The following is a 26,716-nucleotide window of genomic DNA, read 5'->3' as shown; positions in this document are numbered from 1 at the left end:
TTCTTGATGTGGTTACACTATTTGGAAATACGTTTTTTTGTATTCTGTTTGCAGTTGGGGATTATATATCGGGATATAAAACTTGAGAATATTCTCCTCGATTCTGATGGCCATGTGGTGCTGACAGACTTTGGTCTGAGTAAGGAGTTTCTTACTGACGAGGTGAGTACTTGGCTCTCCAGTAAGTGTGGACAGAATTGAGCAAGATGACAGTGTTTCATTGGAATCCTAAGCACATTTGAGAAGGGTGGAAAACCTGCATTCCAGACTCCTACATCATAGGACAAAATCTAGTTGTCTGTGTTACTAGGTTCTGAGCTTCCAGTTTATTGGTCTTAGGCCTGCCAGTGTTGCCATACATCTTTGTTCTAGTTTTCCCTGAAAAACTTTCATGCTTTCTTCTGCTGACCTTGACATGAAAAGGGAAAGACCCGCGTATGTCTGAAAAGTCAGTTACATTTTCATTTTCAGATGCTTTTTAAAAAAAATGCTTGACTGTGCTAATTCTTTGCAATGACTAGGCAAATGGTATGCTATGACTCTTCTTTATGCTAATAATAATTAATGTATTATTATCTTGTCTTTTTCTCACGTCTTCGTGTCACTTTTAATAAGCTTAATTGCAAGCTTTTAGGATAAAAGCTTATCTCATTCTAGAGACGTACATAGTACCTAACATAGTGATCTCTGACTGTTGATGTTCGCTATTAATTATTTGTAAGGTACAGTTCTGTCTCCAAATAGGCTTTTTAGACTTCAGAGAGTCAAAATTGTGCAGGATTTTTCTTCTGAGAAAATTTAAAAATGGATATTTTTTGGCTTTCACATTAGCCAAATCAGAGGTATTGAAAACTGGGACTGCAGATCTAAAAGTCTTTGTTAGAAGCGGCAGAAGGGTTTTCTAAAAATAGATAGCTGGTAGTTTCTCTAGAATATTTGCATTTCAGATGGAGTCTGGTAGGATTTAAGAGGGACCATTTTAAAAGATATTAAATTTTATTTTCTGAACCAGGGAAGTAGTAGAGATAATGTCAGTATATTCCTTTTAAAGTTACAGCACAAAACCAAGAGGAGGTTCAACTGGTATGAGAAGGGATTAGCAACAGATTGCCACACCAGTGCCAGAGAGTAAGTACAGAGAGATGCAGTTTTCATCAGGAAAGAATGATAGTGAAAGGTGTGGCTAGGGAGAGTGGGACCTGCTTAGAGCTGTGAGAAAAACTGTGCTGGGTGCAAGAGACAAAGCAAAATACTGGTATTGTTGCACTGATGGGAGAGAAAAGGAGCAGTTCCCCAGCCTCGCAGCCAAAGTTGAATGAAGCCTAAATCTTCACTGTGTTGAATAGAGAATCATAACCTTAAAGTCTCAAAACAGTTGTTTTTAAGAAGTACACCTCATCTGTGCTCACCTTTGGCACATAATTTACAAGCAGTGCAAGGAAAGGTGAGGACTTGGATAGGCATCGGAGGTACCTGTTTGCTTTATCCACACTATGAATCGGATTCCTCTTTCTCCAGTCATTAAATAAAGCCACCTTGCTCCTTGGTCATTTAATGTCAGTTCTTCTGACTCTAATCCATTCTATTTTCAGTATATACCTTAGAAATGTGTTCACTTAATTATATTTTTTCTTTTATTCTCTTTCACATTTTGTATTTGTCTTCCCTGTAAAAAAACCTCATTTCTCATGTTTCATCTAATGAAAAAAGTAATTGCAATTGCATTGTTTGCTTTCAAAATCTAAGGAATTGTCTCCACTTTTCATGTGTGCTTTTGTAATTTAGCTACTGAACTTAACCATGATTAAAATAACCCATTTACACATAGAAATTGACATTTCATATTTTATTCTCTGTAGACAATTGAACTACTACTCGAACACTTAAAATTCATTAGAATAGATACTTACACTTCTGAACCAATGTACTTACAACAGGTAGAATTTGCCTGTATAGCTGTTCTCATGCTCACTAGGGTAGCACTTTTAAATAAAATTACACAACTGTGTAAGTCGGATAAAGGTGTAGCAATTGCAATTTAATCAGAGCAGTGTACTTTCCTATCTCTCCCTTTCTTCACATGTCTTTCCTGGTCCACCTGCTTCTTGCAAGAACTTCACCATTAGAAATGTGTACTTAAGCAAGTGGAATTTGTTCTAGTAACTCCCTCTTCGGACTAATTTTCTGAAACAAGATATATTTAGGTTATTTAAAATGTATAAAAATTATCATAGTAGAGGTATGTACTATATTTAGAGTTCTTATTAGAGAGAAACCCTTCACCATGTATTTATGAATTTTGGATAGTTTTGTGGTTAGGGATGCTTGCTAGAAAACATCATGATTCAATGTTTTCATTGTCTCTGCTGTAATCTGATGGCTGTTGATGATTTCCATGTAGCTGGGCACGTAATAAATCTAACAGAACTACAATAATTACAACAGATTGACTATTCAACAGTGGAGAGGTGGGAAGCTGCTTTTTGTAAGCACTTGAGTGAAAGGAAGCAAATGCCCGTGACTTGTAGGAAAGCAGAAACCTATTGATCTCTGCCATGGAGCTACTAAAGCATGAGTGTGAAGAATGCACTGTCAAGTATTCTCTCTGTTATTATGTGAAAATAGCATGCAAGAATAAAATACCCAAGTTAAAGCAGTGCAGCTTTAAGAGCTTTAAAATATTTTATGCTACTGTTTTGCTAAAACCTGAAATTTGTCTTTTACAACTGAATCAACAGTGGTGTTTCCTTTGTTTTATCTTTAAAATGAAGTGATATGATTTTATTTACATGCAAAAAGAAGAAATAACCTGACTAGAATAAAAAAGTTCAATAAAAAAGAATTTTCACGTAGGGTAGGTCAGTCTCACAAAGTATTTAGGTATGAAATTACTTTTGATGCAAACTTTATTTAAAAGCTCATGAAGACCTACAGTTTTACTAGCCTAACCATAGAATGGAATTAGTAAGAGATTAAGAGATTGAAAGAGATTTAGTATTACCTTTTATGGCATTTGTATTCTTAACCCTGTGATGAATTTAAGGCTAGTGTTTATGATTTTTAAATCTCAACTAATTTGTAAAAAATATCGGGGTAAAAAAGACAATTTTATCCTTATGTTTTCATGCATCTCAGCTGAGTGTTTGTCTAACTGGGGTTCAAAGTATATCTGCACATGACATTAATATAAGTTATTATTGGGCATATGGAGAATTGGTATGACTTGAAACTTCTACAGCAGTGTTTTGTTCATCGCACAGGTGAAATCACTTCAAAGTCGTGTAATGCATTTATCTTTAAAAACCCTAAAACTCCTAAGTAGTTGTTCTGGGGTTTTTTTCCATTGTATTTTTTGTGGTTTGTCTTGTGGACTTGTGGCTTAGGCATATTTTTATCTTTTTATCTCATTAATAGCTCTACTTCTATGCTGGAATTGTTTTGATTTGGTCAGTGTCAGTTTAACCTAGTCATCAGGTCTGGTCTTAATTTTGATGTGTATTGCTAAAATGCAACTTCATTTTTTACGATCTTTCTGCTCACATTTCCTTTAGTTCTGTAACCAAACTAAAAATCATATTTTAGTGTACATGGAGATATCTATGTCTCAGAAAAAATAATATGAACACATGCATTGAATTACTGTAAAAATGATATATTTGACCATGCATAATAATTAAAGTTTTTCTTCTTAATTAAATCCAGTGAAGTACACTTTCTTCCAGAGTATAGTGAAGTGCTCAGTTCTTCTGCATTGGTACATGTCTTCTGCATTATCTTAAGTTTTTTCTGAAATTTTTGTGTTTGCTTAATGAAATTCAAATAAATTAGATAGTAAATACTGAATGTTGTCAGTCTTCAAACAGTGTGTCTGTGAGCATACAAATGCCTTGGCAATAAATAATATAAAAGTGGATATTCTGTATGAGGGATGATTGAATTGAAGCCTAAGACTTTGGGTGGATGTCTGTGTACTTCTATCTGATGTGTAGAATGAATATTTAATATACATTGTTGTTTCTTCATCTGAAAATCTCTTGATCAGAGTTGGAAATTTAGTTATAACTCTCAAATGCTTTTCACTGTTGAATTGTTCGATTTCATTTATTTGATGATAGAGTGAACATTTTGTTCTGGAAAGAAAATTAGTTAATTTAAAAAAATTTTAAATGATACACGTTGGAGGAAAAGTGATTAAGTGGAGATTGGTCCACTATGGGTTTTGGTAGATGATCTAGGAAGAGATTTGTATACGTTCTTAGTGGAGTTTAAAGGTAGTGCAGAACAGAGAGGAGTGACTACAACTTGACTCATTTAGTGCTTTAGGAACTGTCATCTCACGTGAGTGAACTAGTAGATTAGCTATGCATTTAACTTTAAAAGGCTTTAAAAGACCCCTTATACTTGTCCAATTAAAGTGAAAATGTCTTATCATTGCAATTAGACTGTACATTGTCCAACACTGAGCATTCTCTTGCAAAAAAGAGTAAAATTATCCATACTTCAGATAACTTGTGTTTTAGTTAAAGGATTGTTCAGTGATGTAGACATAAACAGGTATAAGGAATAGATTTACATTTCTCCAAAGAGAAAAAAGTAAGAGTAAATTGAATAGTGAAATTAGTCCACAGAAGTTAACATGGGTTATAAATATGTCTGGATAATTAGTTTTGGAAAAAGACATGAAACAATGGCAAAAACTTCTTGTTTTGTTTGGTGTACTTCAGTTGGCTCAGTTTTAACTGTCTTGAAATTGAATATTAAGAACTACCAAACACTCTACAGGCACATCACTGAGCTGGACTACTTTAACTGCAAAACCAGGTCATCAGTGATCAGATGACTGACTGTTTGAGCCTTTGCCCAGGAGGTTTCCTTTTTCAGTGCTTATCGCAAGGAAGATTGTGCTTTTCCAGCGTGGACCACTAATGCAGAAGACCAGAGCATAAAATAGTTTCTGTCCAGATTTTGATGCCAAAATATTAAAGTTCTGTTAAGAATTTTTGCAAGACAGATCATGATGCCTTACAACGGACTGCTTTAAGGATACTGTTTTCCTATTGTAATATACCACTTTAAAAAAGTCCCATTTTGGGGAGAAAGGCCAACCTCTGTGTTAAGTAGTCTGGTATCTTCTATTGGATATTAGGTTGCTAGTCACTAAGAAAAATTCTGATTCTGTTTTCCAAAGGAAAACAAGTAACTTTTAGAGAGCAAATGCTCCCATTGTCATGAATCCATTTTTCCCATAGATTTTTTTTTCTTTTGAATTACTGCAAATACCCTACTTCCATGAAACTTGGGCAGCCACGTGCGAAAAACTCACATGACCAGAGATTCACAGACAAATGTAAATGAATTTAGAACCAGATGGATTGCATTTGAGCAAAATGGTCCACTCTCACTCCTTTACCTTTTACATGTGGAGCTCTCTGAAACTGTTTATTTGACATGTTCTGTATGATTTTCTTTATTAAAAAAAAAAAAAAAAATTAACTTTTGAAGGCTTGTAGTAACAGCTAGCAGAACTCTTCCTAGAATTAGCACTCTTCCATACCTTATAATTTTGCTTCTCTTTGAAGAAATATGATTTTTTCAGGTTTTGCTTTGTGTACTGTTCTTTCTTGGTACTATTACCTCTCTCATCTCAAAAAGGCGATGCTTTAGAAAACAAGCCTTCCAAAAATTGGAATTTTGAGAAGAACCTAGTACAAAATGTTCATCCAAGTTGACAGTGGTACAGACTTGCATTCCTTCCACACAATAATACATTGTTTCTGAATTTTTTTGTCTGTAGAATTGAGACTTTTGTTTTCTTTACTCTTAGTTATTTACTTTAAAATCCATTATCAGGAACTGGTTTAAATAATTTCATGTAGAATTGCAGTTGCATTGCGCTGTGAAACCGAACATTGCTGTTGTAAAAGTCTGTGAAAAGGTTTCTTGAATCTCCACTTGACATTAGATGAGGGTGTGGCCTTCCATTGACTTTTTTTCTGGGGTCACAGAGGTAGAGGTCGTAGCTTTCTTGGTTAACACAGTGCAAGGTTTAGCTACCCTTGCTGTCCCCTTTATCTGCCTGTTCTGATGGCATCTGCTGGCAGGCAAATCTCATTCTTGCTTGAAAAATTCAGTAGCATTATTCCATGTGTGTTTTCAAAGCAGAAGTCATCAGTCGAGCTGTGGCAAGAGGCATACTAACCAATATATTCTGACTTAAATGGCTTCTTCAAGCTGGAACAGCCACCAGGATAGGATGTTCAATTAATTTCACATGACCCTATACTTTTTTAAAAATTCTTCATACGATGACATTTCAAACTAGTGGACCTTTGATCTGCCCTGTTGCAACGATTTTTGCTCTAGTCTAAGCTTTTGTTTTCATATTACAGTCTTCATTATGATTTTGTTATATGCAACAGAGCAGTCTAACTAGCGTACCACTAAGCTTTTTGCCTGTCTTTGTTCTTTCTTGTTTGTCTCCTGCAAAGGTTAGTTTTGGTCATGAATAGAAGTTTACAGCTGCAGAAGCAACAGTCTTCAGCTGAGAGACTTTTTTTTATAATTTCTGGTATGGACAGCTTAATTACTCAGTGTTATTTTTAGATATTGCCACCAATAAGTTTCCCAAAATAATTGAAATTTTAAAAAACCGAAGTGAGTAAAAACAAGAAACCAGTCAGTACGCAAGGACTTTGTTGAAACAAGATTTTTTTCCTCATTTTAAACCTATATCGCATCTTTGAACTGTGAGAGATCTTTTTGCCAATTTTTATATAATTTTGCCTTCCTAAATTAAGATTGTAATTATTGTTATTCTGGGCCATTAAAATAATGGCGAAGAATGTTAGAGGTATAATTTCTATGGAGATGGGTTTTTTCCTTGGTGCAGTTCTATTTTTGAGGTAAATATCTATGGTAGGTTGACTTCTAAGACTCACTGAAGGTACAGGTCCTGTTTCTGCCAAGAAATCAGGCTTCTCAGTCTTTACTTGCGAATTTTCTGAAATGTAAAATCCATTCAGCAGGGGAGCTTGTTAGTAGCACCTCTGCTATGTGGCCTTAAGTAAATGTTCAGTTATGATATTATTCTTTTGATTTATCCTATGGTCCTGGTTTTCTTACTAAGCTTACCGAGGGAAATCTAATGTCTTGCTTGATCAGTAGCTTGCAGCCAGTTTGCTGATAGCTAATATATGAAATGTTCTGTGTGATACTGCTGAACTCTTCAACTGCATGAATTCTTCAGTCCTGTAAGCTGTTCCTGGAGGAACTGTGGTTCTTGACTAGTTTTCCAGGAAGCAGCAGGGTGGGGAGACAGCTCACACTAATGCAGGGAGCAAAGTGTGATAGTGAGGCAGGTATGGATCAATGTGCTCACTGACCAGGAGTGCAAGATCAGAACGAGTCTAGTGCCAGAAAAACAGGCTTGGTTAACAGTCCAGCGGTTATCAAAAAAGTTTGTTGTGAGGGAAGAGGCTTGAGGACAAGTCAGGATTTGAATTTGGTGGATCAGTATCAGCGAGGTACCCAGCCAAGTACAGACATACCTACAGCACAGCTGATGCAAGGTTCAAGAATGGGAGCCTGAACTTCTGCTCCCAGCTGAAAGTGGAAGAGGCCCGCCCCTGAGAAGGTTCCACACAGGTCACTCAGCTGCATTTTGTCAGAATTGGTCTTAAGCAGAGATGCCTTAACCCCTATGATTGGTGAAAGAGATTGTAGAGCCTGTTGATAAGCTCAGGGTCCTGCCATTGGTAATTCTGGGAAAGCTTTCGCTATTTATGCTTGTAGCGAAGCTGTAAGTTATGACTTTCAGGACTCTGTTTACATACACTCACAGCTGTACAAAATAGGAACAATGATGGTACTTGATTGGAACAATGATTCTTGTATTCTAGAAATTTTGGTACATCTCTTCATTTCTGATGGGTGCTATTTGAAACACTACTGATAGAGCCCAGAGAGGGTCTAATTAATGCAGTCTGGAACTTTGATGTACCTTTAACAAAGGAAGAAAGACAACTTGGGATTTGAAGCATTTGTTCAGAGGTATAAGCAATTAAGGAAGATAGTTATACTCCAGTGTGTTTCCCTGAATTAATCAAATGAAGAGCAACAGCGAGAGTTCTCTGGTGCAGTACGAACACTGGTGTCTGTTCATGCCTAGAAATTATCTACCACTTTAGGCATTTGAGGAGACTAAGAAATGGATTTTATGTTGAAAGGACAAGAAAATTGTTTAATCTGATACCCTGTGAAACTCTTTAGATGAGCCCGTACACCCAATTAAGTCTTACTTCTGAATACAGTCACATTATATATCCTTTCTAACCTTTGCTGTCTGAATTTGCTTATTTCTTAACTACTTACTTTTTCTTCAGCAGCCTTGCAAAAATAGTAGAATGAATGATTCTCCTGTCAATTTCTAAATATGCATTGAATAAAAGAAAATTATTAGAGGGGACAGTTTAGTGTATATTGTTTAAAATGTTCTTTGTTAACTAAGAAATTGGTAAAACTGTAAAATAGAAGAGTCAATGGCCATACCATTGTGGCTGAAGCTATTTGTATTATATTGATACTGATAAATATGCACACAAAGACATTTCAGAAATCTCACAAAAACACACTAGCATTATTCTTCAAGAGGATTCACTACCTATTTAGTGTTTCCAGTACTGTTGCCTCTTGCTGCTATTTCGAGTTCTGAATTGGGAGTCTGTGTTTCTGCCTTACCCTCTTTGAGTGAGACCTTCTGTGGAAGAGTAACATGCAGGTGTCTTTTGGGATGGCTTCTTCCTCACTGGCTGAAGTGTTGCAGTCCTAGCCAGGTGGCAAATATTTATGCTGAGTGTTGGGACTTCTGTATGTATTTGAATTAGTGGCTGGGAGCTGTTAAATAATCTGATACAAAGTTAGATACTTGGTATCTTTTGGGACAGAATTACTCTCCTCAACATATTTTTTTTTAATAAAGCCTTCCATGAAAGGGTATTAGGGATGTCCACTGCCATCACTGAACCTTCATGAGAACAATACCTTCTGTGTCTTTTTAACAGGACTGACTTTCCTGCTAGGCTAGAATTTGCATGAAGCACTACTTAAGAAATAGAATTTTTCTTAGGTACAGTTAGTATATTAATAATCATACAACAAAATAGAAATTTGAGGAACTTCGCAAGCAGTTCTGCATTTTTCCAGTATGTGAAGTATATGCTAGGTGATTGCTAAAAGAGAAGCCCCACTATACAGAGAATTTTAGCTAAACTATGATTTTTCGTGAGTTTGATTTGTCATCTCTAAACCTGATCTGAAAGTTGGTATAGAGAATTTTACTACCCATGCAATAAGGGGGGAATTGTCCTTGACTAAGTGGAAAGTCCATAGCTGTATTAGATTTAACACATTACTTAAATGTGTTATGCCATTTCAGAATACCTCCAAGAGAGAAGTATTCCTCTTTTCTTGCTAGGTCATAACATTTTGAAACCTTCATAATGATGAAGTCAGATTAAGGGAATGAGGCAATTTAATTTGCCAACTAAGAACTACGGACAAGCATAGGAATGTTGTAAGAATGTTGCTGAAAACCATAGAAGAACCCAGTCAAAACATGCATAGTAATTATATTATTTCTCCATAACAAACATGATGAGAACCAGTAAATAATTCTTGTCTGGATTGGAGAATTTTTCATTGGACTTGTGGAGTCAATCATCAGAGCAGCCCTGAATGCCTTCAGAGAGCTTCTGTCTGGCTACCTGGTTCCCTTCTGTGCCATTGCACACTCTTGCTCCATGGCACTAGGTGCTAGCCAGCCATAGTTATTCCTGACAGATGAAATATGTGCCACCAGAGACTGTACCTCTGACTCTCCAGCTCTACGGCTGGCCTTTGTGTTCTTAGCCCAACAGCACTGAGTTTTCTAGGTTTTGGTTTTGTTGTCTTTTTTTAAATATTGACTTCATTGAAGGAACAATTTTTAAGCTATGTGATAATGTTCCAAGAATATTTTATATGAATATGGAATGCAAGGAAGTTAGTTCAAGCCAATTTAATAGCTGATAAGTGTTCTTTCCCTTATATAACATAGTTTCAATTTCTTGAAATTCTTGTACTAGAACTTAACTTGCTCTAGGTTTTAACCAAGCCTTTTGACCCTATCCTACCATCTCTTCGAATAGCAAGGAATTCCCATTAGAGAATACTTACACTATTAAAGAACTTTTAGGGAAGAGTAGCGTTGGTTTTATATATTTACTTTTTACAAGTTACAAAATATATTTAAGGAGTCAAATTTCACAGTTTGAAAGAATATGATAGTATTATAGTTTCAGAATTTGTCATATCTGATGTTCCAGGTAGCAGTCTAGCTCAGTTAAGAACAAAGTATTTGTGCAATAAGTAGTCAGAAAACAGAAAGCAGTCTGTCGTGTTTCAAAGATGACCTTTCATGTAGTTGGAGAAGTGGGTCCTAATTTTGAATGCTGAAAAGAATGGGTTCAGTGAATACCTGGCTAATCCTCTGTCTAAATAATGTTTGCACAAAGACTTCTAAATTAAATAAGCCATAAGGTTTTATGACTCAAGTGTCTGTTGGAGTAGTGGTGGCAGTTATTATTTAGATGAAGCTCATCAAGTTAAAGAAGTACTTCAAAGGCTGTATATTTAAATGTTAAATAATACATCTTCAAATAGCATAGTAACTGTCTTAAGACACTTGAGTGCTTTCCACACCTGCATTTACACTTCGGAATTAAAATCACAATTGCTCAAGCTCTCAAGCGTTTCCCCAAAGCAGTATATGTATGGCAAATAGATCTTCTCCTCAGTCTTGTGCACATGTGCAGAACAGTGTACTTGGAATATGCCTGAGTGTTCTAAGCCAGATACTCTAAATGTACTTTTCAGTTATACAGGTCTCTATTTCCATGGGGAAATTAATTTGATTTTGTTGGGGCCCTGAACTAATGATGTTCTGCCTATTGAAGGAGTTATTATACTATATAACAGTTCCTTGGGATCAGGTCCTCTTCTCTGAGAAGAATTGCAAGGCCTTCACCTCCAAGGTGTTGGGAAACACCCATCCAGAATCTGTTGTCACTATTTCTTTGCCCAGATTGCATGCCCTTTTTGGATGCATTAGGACATTGAATCAGACATTTACAATGCTTTCTGGGCTGTGTGAGTTTTGTGGCACTGGAAACTAACACCGTCCTGCCAGCACAGTATCCTCTTAAATCAGGCATAGAGGAGTAGTCCTTTTTCTGAAGAGCTGGCTGCAAAAAGGCAGTTTGGACCAGTAGAGGTGAGCCTTTTAAGAGCATGTTGAGCATGAGTGATACCTTTGCTGTCTTGATGTCTCATCTGATTCCTGTGATTCGCTTTGGAATCGCACTTCTTGTCCCACATACTGTTACAACCTGTTGAGCAGTTGCAAGACTTAACAACTGTCTGAGCTGCCTTTGCACATGTTAGTAAACTGAATCTGTATTATTGTAGGCTAGGATGGATGCTCTAAAGGACACATCCTTCTATGACAGTAGTGACTGTTTCTCTATCAGTCAAGCCTTTCCAGTAAATGTGGTGAGTGTGATTAGTGTCTGCAGCAGAGTAGAGTTTGATCTTTTTGCTTTTTTTGGTTGCTGTTAAAGTGCTTTTTTTGTATTTGTTGAAGGAGGTCATTAGACAACTTTGAAGGCATAAGACCTCTCTGTCACTGAGGAGAAAACTTTACACACGTGCTTTCTACATTTTCAGGTAGTTTCAAATGCCTGCCTACCATTCCTTGGTTATAAAGCAGAGCCAAGCGAAGATATCACAAGATCATCAAGAACATGGTGGTGCAAGATTGCCAACCCTCTGTCAGCACTTTTGATTGATTTTTGGAGTTAGGTATTTTGATCTCTGCAATTGGTGTAATTGTGGTCAAGATGCCCAGGTTGGGGTACTTAGTCTTAGCAAAGAAGACACTGTTCTGAGGTAGGGTTTTTCTGGTGAAGTGCTGTCTTCCAGGACAAATGGTAATCTGCATCACACATCTCTTGGATGTCACAGAGTTCTAACGCTCTGCATGAAAGCTGCCCGGTGCCCTTTCTTTTTTTTGATGAAGGAAAATGAAAATGGGATGTTAAAATAAGTTATGTGGAGATGTACTGAAACTGCCCTGGCAAGTTAAAGCAGTTGCAATTCACTAGGCTGCTTAGATCAGTCAGAATGATAGCCGGGAACTAGGAAGCAATGCAGTACACCATCTTTTTTAATATTGCTGTAGCTGGTGTGGGGAAATTTATATATCTACCCTGTGTGTAGTACTACAGTATTTATTAGAAACAGTCTGGTAATATATACTGGGACAGCCCCTGTGTCAGTGTGTTGTTCATCTCGAAGGTAAAATAATAGGGAAATATAATGTGGTTTTCTAATTTAATAGCAAGATGGCTTAACAAAATGAACTGCCTGGCTGTCCATGTGAATGTATCTATCACTATTCAAGAACTCGTAACAAAATTCTCTGTGGCTTCAAGACAAGTTGTTGCTCTCTTAAGCAGCTAACTGGTTTGAGTAGCCACTTTGTTTACCTTTACTAAAAGATATGTTATTGCATAAACATTCAGAAATTATGCTGAAATGTAAATGTGGAGGGGGTACAAAATAGGATTTGGTTGTGGTTTCACAAATGAATGTTGAAATACAGCTTTCAGTGACATTTTGTGACAGAATCACAGAGTGGAAGGGGTTGCTAGAAGTCATCTTGCCCAACCCCCCACACAAATACAGTCACCTAGAGCTGGTTGCCCACAGGAAGCCTTTTGAATATCTACAAGGAGGGATACTCCACAACCTTCATGGCCAGCCTGTGCCAGCACTCAGTCCCCCTCACAGTAAAAAAGTGTTTCCTCCTCTGGTCTTGTCTCTAGGCACCATTGAAAAGAGCCTTGCTCCCTCTTCTTTGCGTACTTCCTTCAGGCGTTTTTGTACTTTGATGAGATCTCCCTGAGCTTTCAGGTTCACCTCTTCAGGTGAAACAGTCCCAGCTTTCTCAGCCTTTCCTCAAAGGTTCCCTAAATCATATTTATGGTTCTTTTTGCTGGACTCTGTCCACTATATCCTTGTCTCTCATGTACCCAAGAGACCAGAAAATGACAGAAAATAAAACTGTTATTGGAGATAACATTCTTTGAAAATGGTTTTAAACCCACGTGTAGTGCATAACAGAGGAAACTATTAATGACTTCCTGTAAGAGGCATATTTAACAGTGGCAAATTTACCAAAGTGTTCCTAGTGAAATTTCACACTGCAAAACCTGTGTTTTTTAAGTAACAGCTAGATGTAATTGATGAAGCCTGTAACTTAATAAACCACAACATAAACAGAGGTTTCTAACAAAGAAGTATCTGGATTTTATGACTTCAACTGTTTTGAAGTCAGGACTTTCTACAGTATCTTATGAAGGCAAGTCTGTGTTAATCTGTGGTGGAGTCAGAGTGCTTTGCCTTCAGACAGTCGTCTTGATATCTCACTTTGGCTGCATTATCTTTACTCTTTGGAGAGGTAGCGAGTGAAGAACAGTTTCTTTCTGCGTTTTCCACTCCCCTTCCTTTTCCCCATTCTTCCTCCCTCCCTCCCAGCTGAAGGAAAAAAGAACAGAGATATTGAGTAGGTTTAGACTGGCTGATGGAGGGCTAGGGATTTCTGATAATTTTTCTTTGTTTATGCTTTTTATCACATTATATTCCTTAGGATAACAGGTTCTGGAAAAGATTATCAGAGAGAAACAATAGTTGTGTCAAAAGAAAGTGGAATCATGAAAAGTTCATTATTATATGGTTTTGTCTCAGAAGTTAATATTTCAAGTTAATATTTGAACAAAATGAGGCCTTATAACTATTTTGAACTCAGAATTTCATCCCAAAAAACCAGTCACAGTATATGTATTTTAAGAAATACAGTTTAATAATATGCTGCTGGACTGTTTAACTTTTATGCCTTAGGGTAGCACAGAGCACTATTTCTACTTTTAGAAGCTTCTTCTCATTAGTGTAGTCTCTTATATAGCACCTGTTTTAAACTCCAAATCTGAATCTACAAATGTAAAACCTGACTTTTGAAATATTTGCTTTTTTGAACACTCTTCTTTAAAGGACCTATCAGGATCTCTCCCCAAAATGCTAGAAGCATGAAGGATAAGGGAGGAACAATGTTGCATGGCCCAAACACATGTGCTTTCGTCATTAGCAAGGTACAGCATGACCTCATGTTGACCTCAAAGGTAAATCGCTACCAGGGAACAATTATACATGCCTGTGAAAGCAGCTTAGTTTTGAACATAGTCAAGAGAATAATTCAGTGCATAGAATAAAATTGAATTTACAACACTGTCTGCCTTTCCCTTTCTGTCTTGTCTCTCTCCAAGTCTCTTCTTGAGATAATGTTGTTTTTTATATATGTGTTTGTTGTGAAAGAAAACAACTTTTCTAGAGGTCATAACAAATTCCTAAATATGGGGAACCCAAAGGATCTTGTATCCAATTTAGTCAAATTGTACATCTTACAAAGAAATTCCCTTTTTAATGAAAAGTTTCATTTGTTATCTAGAGCACTGGTATTGCAGACTTCAGAATGTATATCTATGTTACTTGGGGAATCTTGTGTAATTCTGAAATGTATAAATCATTTTAGACTTACGGGAGAGTTTTTTTTAAATACTAGTAGATTAATTTTTGTGTGTTTATCTTAGATTGCAACACAGACTTATGACATTTTATTTTTTCATAGAAGACTAAATATTCTGTAGCATTATGTGATACATCTCTACATATGATGGAATATTATTTAGCTAGCAGTTCTGAGCTATTTGGAGAAGAATTGCTGCCAGCATTTCGGAACTGTTAGCCATATCTGTCCCATATCATATGTATAATATAGTTGTTTGATGTAAGTTTTACTTTTTTTTCTAGAACGAGAGAGCATATTCCTTCTGTGGAACAATAGAATATATGGCTCCAGATATTGTAAGAGGGGGAGACACAGGACATGATAAGGTATGTTCTGAGTTTATTACTGAAAATAAACTAATTCTTCAGTCAACATGTTGCTCAGTTTGGGTGGTTTTTGTAAAATATGATGTTGTCTTATTTAAGTATGTGTTGTTTTAGGTTGTCCTAAAATAGATTATTTCCTGTGTATTCAGTGGTCTGTTGATGTATTTTCCTTTTCTGATCTGAGGTAAAGGGCATGTTTATAAAGGTATTGAGGCTTATTTTTGTTCTGTTCAAAATTTGTTCCAAACATGCTGTGGGACAATAAACTTAGTTGACACTTATTTGCCTTTGCATGAAAAACTAGTTCAGAGTGGAAAGTGACTGGTTTGTGGCTAATTCTGATATACATGTTAAATTGGACATCAGAGAAATCTGTTATACTTACTGAGGTATGGGATGGGTTATTAATGTTATAAGTGTTCTCATATTGTAAAAATTAATTGTTTGGCTTGCGACTCAAGTTTTATTACACAGTAAAGTGTCAGTAATTGATAGACAAGATCAAGACAACAACAATTAACAGATTATTTTTAAAACAAACAAAAAACCCTATTCTCCAAAATAATTCTACAATATTCCTAGATAATTTATTCTGATTGCTCACTATACTTGGTAGTTTTGGAGAATATTGAATCTATGTGGTTTTTTGCTGTAGACTGAGTTGACTTGTCTTTCTGTTGTGGATCATGGAATGTAGTTGATTGTGGTTCTGGTCTAAGAACTGGAAAAGTCTGACTTTTGCCCGAGAAAGTTCTTTCTTTTTCTTCTCTATGCATTCTGTGTCTCTTTTGGTCTGAGTTTACCTTCAGTTAGGGAGCATTGTAGTGGGCACAGCTGGGATTTGGCAGTTTGAAGTATAGCAGAATGACCTCCCTGATTCTTCTACTACACATAAAATAAAGTGTGCTTTGTCTTTTCACTGAGTCATTGTTTCACATCTACCTTGAATTCCACTATAACCTCTTTGTCTTTTTCTACTATACTGATTGCCCAGTTGCTATTAAAAATGGAATTTAAACTTGCGTATTGAAGCTTCTCCCTGCACTCTCTTAATTTAGTCATTCCACCTCCAGAGCATCTCTCAGATTTCTCAGTCATGTTGAATTATGATTCTGGCTTCTCAAAGCTTGCAAATTCAGTCTTGTTGCTGACTTGAAGAGGAATCTCTCTTCTGTTACCTTTGGTTCTCTCTGATACTTCCATCAGATGTTGTGCAGAGTCATACGGTGTTTTATAACGAATAGCTTCACAGTTTGATGGTGAATGTTAGCTGATCGATAGGGGTGATTTTGCAGTTATGTGTGTGATGTTAGTTGTTTACACCACACGCTCACTACCTTAGCATTGGCAGTGTCATGTATTGTCATTTTAGAAGGTTTTTAGTGTATTTTATACTTACTGCATATCTAGCAACTCAAAGACCTTACAAAAAGAGAAAACAAGATTGCTTTAGTATGCTGTGCTCTCATTAGTCAGTATTTATCATCTGTAATCTCTTCTAGATGATTGCAGTGTTTGTCTTAAGGACTTGCTCTAGTATTTCAGTATTTATTTTTTTAAAGTTTGATTTCTGATTCTGCAAATCCTCCTTTTCTTTTGGAAAAACACATGCCAAGAAGAAATTCTTTGGGATTTTCTCTGAGAATTATGTATTTGTAAAGATAATTAGTAACAGTGCAGAGACTTCTTCAGCGAGTTCTAGACACTCTTGGCTGAATATATCAGAAATCAGATTCTGTATATTTTGAAGCAAAACCAAATAAAATATGTGGTGATTGTCATGATTTCACTAGCTGTCTTCCTGTATTGTGTTAATATTGCCAACACAAGTAAAGCAGAAGTTTCATTGATTTTCAGATTTCATGGCTGTGAACCTGAGAAGCTCAAACACCTGTAATTAATTTCATTGAAAGGACTAAACTGCTTCCTTTATTATTCATAGTAGCATCCTTCCTTTTGAAAGAGAGAAGTATTTTTTAAGTTATGAGAGATATGAATAATATGATGAGTATATGAGAAGCCAAATATCCCATGTATTACCACAGTCCATCTCTCTAAGGCCCATGAGGTGCAGTGGTGGCACTGGATGACCATGATTGAACAGTGCCTGTGCCATCTGGAGCTGCACATGCAAAATGGATAGCAGGGGAAGTAGCAGGAACCAAAATGCAGTAAACTGTCAAAGTGGGAGTAACAAGGCTCATGCTAGATCCTTAGTAAAGTTCTTTAGCAAACAAAACCACTGTTTTACCCATGATCCATTGCAACAGTAGCATGTTGGAGACATGGTTTTTTCTGAAAGCTCTGCCTGAGTGAACCAGCAAAGAGGTGAAACATGAACTGGCTGAAACTGTGTTCAAGGTTGGAAATGTCACAGGTTTAATAACAGGAAAGAACTGTGCTTTTAAGCAGGTTCCCTAAAAATCTCTCTGGTTCGGAATATCTGACAGAAGCAGATACTACCTAAGTGAAAAATTTCAGGATCCTAAATAGACAAATAGTGGTCCAGATAATTAAACATTAAAAAGTTGTTGTTGTTGACAACAACCAAAAATTGAATGCCATCTAGAGGGACCTGGATAAGCTCAAGAAGAGGCCATGCAAATCTTAGGAGTTTTAACAAGACCTAGTGCAAGGTGCTGCACCTGGGTGAGGGCAATCCCTGATATCAACGCAGGCTGGGGATGAACGAAGGACGTGGGGGTGCTGTTGAAGGAGAGCCTGGACATGCCCCAGCCATGTGCACTCACAGCCCAGAGAGGCAAACGTGTCCTGGGCTGCATCCAAAGCAGCGTGGTCAGCAGGGTGAGGGAGGGGATTCTGCCCCTCTGCTCTGTTCTGTTGAGACCCCAGCTGGAGTGCTGCATCCAGCTCTGGAGTTCTCTGCACAGGAAGGACATGGACCTGTTGAAGCAAGTCCAGAGAAGGGGCACCAAAGTGATGAGAGGGATCCTCTCCTATAAGGAAAGGCTGAGACAATTGGAATTGTTCAGCCTGGAGAAGGCCTAATTGCAACTTTCCAGTACCTGAAAGGAGCCTACAAGATGGAGAGAGACTTTTTACAAGGGCATGTAGTGACAGGACAAGGGGGAATGGCTTTAAACTGAAAGAGGAGATATTTAGATTAGATATTAGGATGAAATTCTTTACTGTGAGGCTGATGAGGTACTGGAACAGGTTGCTCAGAGAAGTTGTGAATGCTCCGTACCTGAAAATGTTCAAGGCTGGATTGAACGGGGCTCTGAGCAACCAGATTTAATGGAAGGTGTCCTTGTCCATTGCAGGAAGTTGGAACAAGATGGTATTTAAGATCCCTTCCAATCCAAACTATTCTATGATTCCGTAGCATTTTTAGGTGCCTGGATTAACTGTGGCCTGTGATCTTAAACTGTGCTTTTTGAACGTTCTTTAATTTCATTCTCAATCTCGTGAAAGTTCAAGTTCCACTACTTCTTAGCAAGCCTTAGGTTCCTCTGTTATTTTGAGTGCGTATTAGAATTCATATCACATGACAATGGTAAAAATAAAAATTAATTCTGGCAGGAAAACAAAAGGAGCTTGAGTAGTCAGTGTAAAGAGTTCAGATTGAGAAATAAGTTGAAGAAGCAAGTGGAAAGATTTCAATATAAAATTAATTTATCACAGGAAATACCTTCAATCAGTACAACAGTTGTTTATTCTTCATTGTATCCCATTTTGCCTTTGTATTGATAGGTAGGTTCTTCCTATGCTAGTTGCTTTCTAAGAGAATTGTTTTGTTCCTTCCTTTGTTAACAATTTTACTTCAGTGTATCATAACATACATAATTATTGTTGTTCTCTAGGCTGTTGATTGGTGGAGTGTTGGTGTTCTTATGTATGAATTATTAACTGGAGCATCACCATTTACAGTTGACGGAGAGAAGAATTCCCAAGCAGAGATTTCTAGGTAAGATTCAAAGCAGTGAAGTATATGTGCTTGCTAACAGATGATCCTTATAGTGTAATATATGTTTTATGAGAGTTTGTTAATTTAAAATTTAGGAAGAAAGTGCTGCCATGGTAACATTTTATGTGCTCCAGTTCTGTTTAATAGAATGACATCTGAAAGTAGATAGGTTTTATTAGCTAATAGAACCAACTTTTACAAAAAACCTGTTTTGTTTAAACTACAGTGGAACCATAGCTTTGTAGATACTTACCTGTTGCATGGTTACCGTTGAAGAAGAATTCAAATGAAATATCAAATTGTATGTAAATAGAATTATCACATTCAAAATCTTAATACATTAGAGATATCTTTAGCTAGAGGTATTTTTTAAATCAGCTCTTGCTAGGTCACTCTGGCAGACTGCAGATTTAAAGTGTCAGAGTGTACCCTACTCCTACCTTTTTGTTACAAATAATGTTTATTTTATTAGTGTATAATATGAAACAAAGAAAGTGATCTTTGCGAGGCCCACTTGCATAACTGAGAAGAAATGAGTATGATACTTACAGAAATGAAATAACCTATACCATTCTTACCTTGTACACGTAAACTTTTTGTTATGTTCAGTAACCTCTACACTTTAGAGGTTTGTTTTCAGTACCTGTGTAAAAGCACTGGAACATTTTAAAAAGACAAACCAATAAGCTTCCCCAAAACACATAACTGAAATCTCTCCCAAAACAAACATTTCCTTTTACTGGATTTCTTTTGGAGCAGAAGTTGAGGTCTTCAATTGCTCAAATTACTAACTGCTGTCAAAATGAGCTTGTAAGTCCAGTCCCCAAAGTAAGAATAGTCTTGCTTCTATTGGAAGGTACTGTCATGCTTCTAACCCTCACCTAAAATCACTTGATATTTAAGGTTGTAATGGATGATAGAACATACCTCAGTTATTTAGATAATTTATTTCACTTACGCTATAAATTCAGGCAGTTTCTTGGCAAATGGAGGCCTGTGTATTGCTTTTTACTTCTCTACCAGAGCAGGAAACTTGGAGGGTCACTAGAAAAAATACAGGGGAGAGGCAAGTCCATTAACAAAACAAAATTCAGGACTTCACCATCTTGGTCATTATATTGCAGTTAAAACTTCAGTTATCTCTTTCTCACCTATTTAAGGTTAGGAGTTTGGTTGACTAGTTGCTTATGCCATGGCTGAATTTGGTAATTTTGATTTCCAAGATTTACTAGATGGGACTCTGAAGGAGTAACAGGTTTTTTTTTAGAGAGAACTTTGAACTGAATTTTACAGGTATAGTTTCCCAAAAACTGGGAAACTTTTTAGTTATGTATTCTACAGGACTTGACTTGGTAGGCCCTTATGTGCTCTTTAAGATAATAATATTTCTGATAATTTGAGTAACTGCAAGGTTGTTAACATCTGTCCTCTGACACCTAATAACTTATTTTCTGATCTTTAGTTGTGGCAAGTTTACTGTGTTGCTGCTCAGTCTGTTTTTGTTCTGGTGGGTGTTTATGCTACACATTTATAGACAGCAGTCCTGTAGTATTTCAGCTTTTATTTTGATAAATTTAGAAGTTAAATTCTTACAGTTTCCTATATTAAAGATGTTGCCCAGTCTTCCTGTTTCCTGAAAAAGCCTTTTCTTAACTCAGCTTGTGTTGTTCTATCTTACATACAGACAATTTATTCTTGTTGATGTTTCAAGAGGCTCTTGTTTAGAGGAAGGAAGAATTTACCATCTGAACAAAAAAATACTTCTTCCTTTTTCTTGGGTTCCTCTTGTTGATGCCAGTGCTGGTCCGATAGATCTAATTCCTTCTCCTCTTTTGTCACTTTCAACTGATAACCCTCTGGTTTACAGTTGAGATCTTTTTATTTCCAGCTATATTACTGCATTTCTGACTTGATTTCATCTGTCTTGTGTTACTTCTATACTCCTAAGACCCACTGGTTTCTGAACCGTTTCCATTGATAGCAATTTCTGTGTTGGATGACTTCAGTTTTGTGTGCTTGCAGTTTGTCATGAATGTTATGCTCCTTTGAAGAGCATATGAGAACAGTGCTGCTGCCCTGGCTGCTGCACTGAGTTGTGTGGGACCTTTTGGGGAATGGTGACTGCTGCATGCCTTTGAGAGCAACAGGAGTGTGTTTGGAGCTTTCCCTGAGGATAGCGTAAAGCAGGCAGAACAGAAACCAGCTATTGAGAGCTGCCACTGATCATGAAGTTACTGGCACTGGTACAGAGATATGAGTCGGTACAAATTTCTATCTTGATAGCAAAGTTGTTCTAACCAGAAATTATATTGGTTAACCTAAATATGCTTTAACTTCCAATTGCAGCAGACTTAGAGAATTCAGTTTTTTACTTGCTCACAAGCTCTTGAAAGCATGGTTTCCATGGCCTTTTATTTTTCTGAGTTTAGGGAAAAAAAGTCTTCTAAATGGATTCAGGTCCTTTTTTCATTTCACCTAGGTAGGAAGTAACCTTTGATATTTTTAGATAATATTACTCCTTTGTGTGGCACAATGGCTGTCTGGTGTTAAATCTAAGCATGAAACTTTATTCTAAAATATCTCTCTAATGGAGAGTTCAGTTTTTGTGTCAGAAATAATGTGTAGTTTCTATTTTTTTTTTCTCTTTCTGATGAGAAATTGGGTTGTTCTTTTATCATAATCTTTTTGGCAACACTGTGGACTTCTCTTTCATGGAAAATGCAACTGAAGTAAGTGTATACTTTACCTTACATCTCTGTCTCTGAAGACTCTTTGTTCACATGCTTGGTATTACGGGTTATTAAACTATTAAATTTAAAAAAAAATTCACATAGCTACTCCAATATCTCTCCTTTTCTAGTGCACCCTCTCCCCTTTCTTTTCCCTTGTTCCCAAATCTTCCTTTGATTTTTGAGAATTCTGAGCTTATATTGCTGCAGAGCCAGGGATAAGACTCATCCTGCAAAAGCATAGGCAAGGGCTGGGATTGATTACACACCCAGTATTTTCAGTTTGACTAGGAGTAATTTGTAGTGCTGAATTGAAAGACAGACAAATCCATTTTAGGGGGCTGACTTTTGAGGGTCCTGTCATGTATAGGACTTAAAATGAGCAGGAACGTTTTGGAGTATTAGTTTGCAGCTGCGCAGCAGCCTAGAAAATCTTACCAGTTTTGGGATTATGAATAGATAGAAACCTATATTTTTTTTTTCATTTGTATACATCTATAGATCTATAAAATAATCTCTAGAAGTATATGATGCCGTATTGGCATACTAATGCCAGTAGCAGCCTGGGGTCTTTGTTCGATGTAGTTGGTTAGACTTTATTTAAACTTCGTGGAGGACAGCTGAAATTTGACAATCTGTTAGATTCATCTATGATCCTGCAAGAAACCTTTTCTTCATAGAGCTGTTGGCAAGATGCATAGCAGCTGTATACTGGGATGCCCTTCTGTATTGATTTCCTTCTTTAATCTGTGCCTGTGAGAACTCTAGTGATTAAAAGAGCTTTTAAAAGATGGAACAGTCATTAAATCCGACTTCTAATTTGCATGGTGCCTTCTGGTATTTTTTCCTAGAGCTTATAGCTGCCTGTCTATAATGTACAGCATTTGTAGGTTTACATGCACATCAGAGTGCACCAGTCACTCTGCCTATAGATCCATTCAACCGTTCAGTAAAACAGATGGTTTTAAGAAAGGTTTAAGTATTGTAGCAAAATTTCTGACTTGCCTAGGACCAGGGATACACATACGTATCTGACTGCTCCAAATTGGAATAAAAGAACAAGGAGTTTAGCATGACTTGTTCTGAGGTGACAGGATCATTCTCAAATATGAAGGTGAAAACTCTGCTTTGGAAGTCTTGTCCATTTGCCCTTTAACAAGGTTACAGCCTGGGGTTGCTTTCTCTTATTCCCTGTACATGCAGACACATGTATCTTTTTGATGATGCTTGTAACACAATGCCTCAGTTTAGAGACCAGTTCAGGAGAAAACACTCTGGAATGAGTCACCTCCTTTAAAAACGGTTCCAACGATCCCTTTCAGCCAATAGGAAATGAATACTAGTGGATGAAAGTGAGAAAAAACCACCTCAACCGTTTATTGACAAAACGGAATGCCCAATGGGAAAAAGGTAAATAAATGCTAGATATTAAACTGTCAGACCTCGCCCCCCCACACACACTAGAACAAAAAGCCCAAAATGCCAGGGGAAAAAAAAAAACAAACCACCGGCTCGCCACCTACCTACCTACTGGTAGAAGATAGCAGCTCCTCTCTCAGGGAAAAAAAAAACACCTAAAAACCAGGAGATTCAAACAACAGTTTGGGCAAACAGGTGGGAACCTGACTCTCTGACATTGGTCCCCTCTTCACAGCAGATGAAAAGGGTGGGGTTGGTGTGCTTTCTCTCGCTGGCTCAGGTTTTCTGAGGTCTGGGGCTGAGACAGAGTGGCCCCTCTACTCCTGCTGGTCCTGACTGACTCCTGTCCTGCAGGTCCTGTTATCTCTGGTCTCAGAATTAAACTAACTGTCCAGTTTACCTTGGAAAAGTTGCCAAAGGATTGCTGCTGCAGCTTGTCCAAGGCCAGGGAAAGGGAAAAAACTTCTTGCCTGGGCTAACAGAAAAATCAAGGTAGCCGAGCAAAAAAAACAGACCCCGAGGCACCCTGGACACCTGGGGGAGTGAGGCTTTGAAAAAAAAACCCTGAAGAGCCCAAGGCTCCCTCCTCCTCTGCACCCACCTTAAAGATACAGCACCCATTTTTGGGCATAAAGCAGAGGATCAGGGAATAGACTATCCTCATACATCACCACAAGGCACACAATTCTCAGGGTACTGTAGAATTAGATTAAGCACCTCCTTTTCTTCCTTATCATCCATTAGTGTGTCCTTTGCATTATCATGTATGTTCTTGGTCTGCAGTATTTATGGGGAAAACTCATCAGAGCTCAAGTTCCTGAAAAACAATACCAGTGGGGTTACTCCTAGTTCTGCGTAGTCTGCCATAGAGAAGGGTAAGATGGAAATGATTCATGACTTCAAAGTGTTAAACTTTTTGACCTATGCAAGGGGTGGTTTCTTTGAGTGTTCAGTACAGCCAGAGTTCTCTCATCAGCAGGGTAATCTCAGCTTGCTGGAGCTCAGAGGGCTTATACCAGGCCAGGAAAGGCAATAAATACAGCAGAGTATTCCTTCAGCTTTCCCAGTTGCCACTTGGGATACTTAATTCTTCCTGCTTGCTTCTGTCACTGTTACTGGATCACTTCCATGAACAATGTGGACAACCCCATAAAAACATGAAACGTACAAAAGAATGGTGGTGATTGAGAAAAGGGTCATTAATGCTAAAGGCCATAGCTTCTTTACAGAAGCACATGCATCCCAAAAACAATGTTGATACATGCGAGCTTCCTTCCTCTGAACACTGTATGGGCTACTGTTAGAGCCTTGAGTGACTTAACTGTCAGTACAGCCCTTCAGTAATGTTGAACTAGTGAAACTGGGCTCTCTTTACTTGATCAAGCTGCTCCACAAATATCTGCTCTCTCACATGTTGATCCAATCTGGTCTTTCTTTTCTGGCAGCTTGATTTCAATCCTAATTAATGTGTGTGCAGCTTCACATACTTCATGATAATTTTATGTAGTTCCTGGAACTTCTAAAGAAGGTAGCTTCATTCTTCACTGCCTCTGTAATATGGTTCTGTGAACCAATCCAGAGCATCATCAGTGTTTTCTAATATCAGTCAACCTCAAAAGTATTTCTGAATTAAAGCCACTGGCATTTATAAATACAACTTACAGGAGTCTCCTTGTAATGGAGCATGGCAAAATGCTGCCTTTCCTGCAGTGGGTTGGGTCATGGAGGGTCAACAGATGGAAGATACTTCTCAGTACAAAACTTACTGGATGTCTTCTGGAAATACAGTACAGCAAAGAGGAAAACAGTTTAGGAGGTTCCTAGAGTGTGTGGAAGAGAACTTGCTCTAGAATTTCCCTTTTGATTTCTAAGGACATCCCAGAGTTTCAATCTCATTGCTTTAGAAATCAATTTCAAAAAAATACTGACTGGAGGGGCTTTTACCCCTTCTGAGAGCCCAAAGACAACCTGCTGCTTTCCAGGATCTTTGCTACTTACCTTTCGGATTCTTTCATCAGAAAGGTTGATAAAGAAGCTTTTTCAGACTTCTCTAACCACAGTGATTTTCAAGCTATGAAAACACTGTAGATTTCATTGGTCCTCCTGTAAATAAAGTAGTTTTTCTATCAAGGTGTCCTGTCTTCTGTCTCTAGAACAGGAAGGTTTTCTTACTTCCTTACCTGCTTCCCCTTTCTGAGACTGGGTGATTTCTGAAGAGACTGAATCTTTACTTCTCCATCCCTCCTACAGTGTAAGAATACTCTTGTTTAGTGATGTTTAAATTTGGTAATAACATCCCTAATTGAAAAATCATTTGGTAAGATTGTGCTTTCTTCTCCTTTTCTATAAAGTGAAATGTGTCCAGAAGTTGAAGAGAGGTCTTATGGTTGCTGTTACTTCTGCTAGCAGAATGGCTGTGATTTAGACCCTTACTGGCAGATCATCCATATGTCATTTAAAAAAACAATCCTGGACCTCTACACCATCTTAAAACTCAGAGTGTATTTTTCTAACTCCTTTCAGCGTTACTTAAACCAAGAGGTTAGCTTGCTTTGTCTTTGTTTGCTTGAAATTGGATACTGCGTCAGTAGAAGCTACCCCTGAGATGTGTGCATTTTGAACTTGGTTCTGTCCTTCCACATTGCCAGAACAGGATTATTTAGGAAGCAATCTGTTTGCATCTATTTTTGGACTAATCCAAGAAGCTAGAGATTTCAAGATAAAAATTTTCTCATGGGATAACTGACTCTAAAGGATATGTCATGCGTAACTTTCAACAAAATGTGATCAACTTAAGCTCTGGCAGAAACATGTAATAGTTGAGATTTTAGTATTGCCATGAACTCTTGTCATTTGAGCCTCAGCCTCTCATGGCTTCAGAATCTTTCAGTCTGTGTTTAGTGGAGGCATTGTAAGTCCTTCTATGAAGTCACCACAGTGAGAGTATGCGTCAGGCTGTATAGACACCAAGCTGTACATGAGGCAGCAATATGCCCTTGTGGCAAAGGCAGCAAATGGTATCCTGGGCTGCTTTACACAAAGTATGGTCAGGTTGAGGGATATGATCCTTCCGCTCTACTCAGCACTGGTGAGGCCACACCTGGAGTACTCAATTCCACTTCTGGTCTCTCCAGTGCATGAGAGTGATATATTGGAGAGAGTCCAGCAAAGGGCTGCCAAGAATCTGAGGAAAGGCTGAGAAGGGTGGTGCTCTTCTGCCTGGAGAAGGGAAGGCTCAGGGAGACCTCATCAATGTTCATAAATGCCTGAAGAAAGTGTACAAATAAGAGGGAACCAGGCTCTTTTCAGTGATGTATAGTAACAGGACCAGAGCTAGGGAGCACAAATTGAAACACAGGAGGTTCCCTCTGAGCATCAGGAAACACTTTTTTACTGTGAGTGTGACTGAGTACTGACACAGGCTGCCCAAAGGAGGTGGTGAAGTCTCTCTCCTTGGAGATATTCAAAAGGTTTCTAGACATGGTGGTGAACAACTGGCTCTAGGTAACTGTTTAAGCTGAGGGAGTTGGACCAGCTGACCTCCAGGGATCCATTCCAACCACAACTCTTCGTGATTCTGTATGCTAAAAAGTTT

The 26,716-nt window shown here is 37.7% G+C and overlaps 1 protein-coding gene and 1 pseudogene across 6 annotated transcripts in view; both read left to right on the top strand.

Annotated features, from left to right (window-relative positions):
• Positions 1-26,716, top strand: part of RPS6KA5 (ribosomal protein S6 kinase A5) — a 75,414-nt gene that overhangs the window by 28,363 nt on the left and 20,335 nt on the right. For 4 of the 6 annotated variants that reach the window (XM_017728993.1, XM_017728997.1, XM_017728994.1 and 1 more), the window contains 3 exons: positions 55-162; positions 14,962-15,045; positions 18,870-18,973. In XM_017728993.1, the coding sequence (XP_017584482.1) occupies positions 55-162; positions 14,962-15,045; positions 18,870-18,973 (296 nt within the window). Of the gene's footprint in view, positions 1-54; positions 163-14,145; positions 14,274-14,961; positions 15,046-18,869; positions 18,974-26,716 lie in introns of those variants that run through there. The other 2 variants (XM_017728996.1, XM_017728995.1) reach the window with 2 other exon arrangements.
• Positions 16,826-18,054, top strand: LOC103612201 (annotated as a pseudogene).

The sequence above is a fragment of the Corvus brachyrhynchos genome, unplaced genomic scaffold (assembly GCF_000691975.1).
Source record: "Corvus brachyrhynchos isolate BGI_N302 unplaced genomic scaffold, ASM69197v1 scaffold1, whole genome shotgun sequence".
Taxonomy (NCBI): domain Eukaryota; kingdom Metazoa; phylum Chordata; class Aves; order Passeriformes; family Corvidae; genus Corvus; species Corvus brachyrhynchos.
The sequence above is the reverse complement of the archived record's forward strand: the minus strand, read 5'-3'. Positions and strand labels throughout refer to the sequence as shown.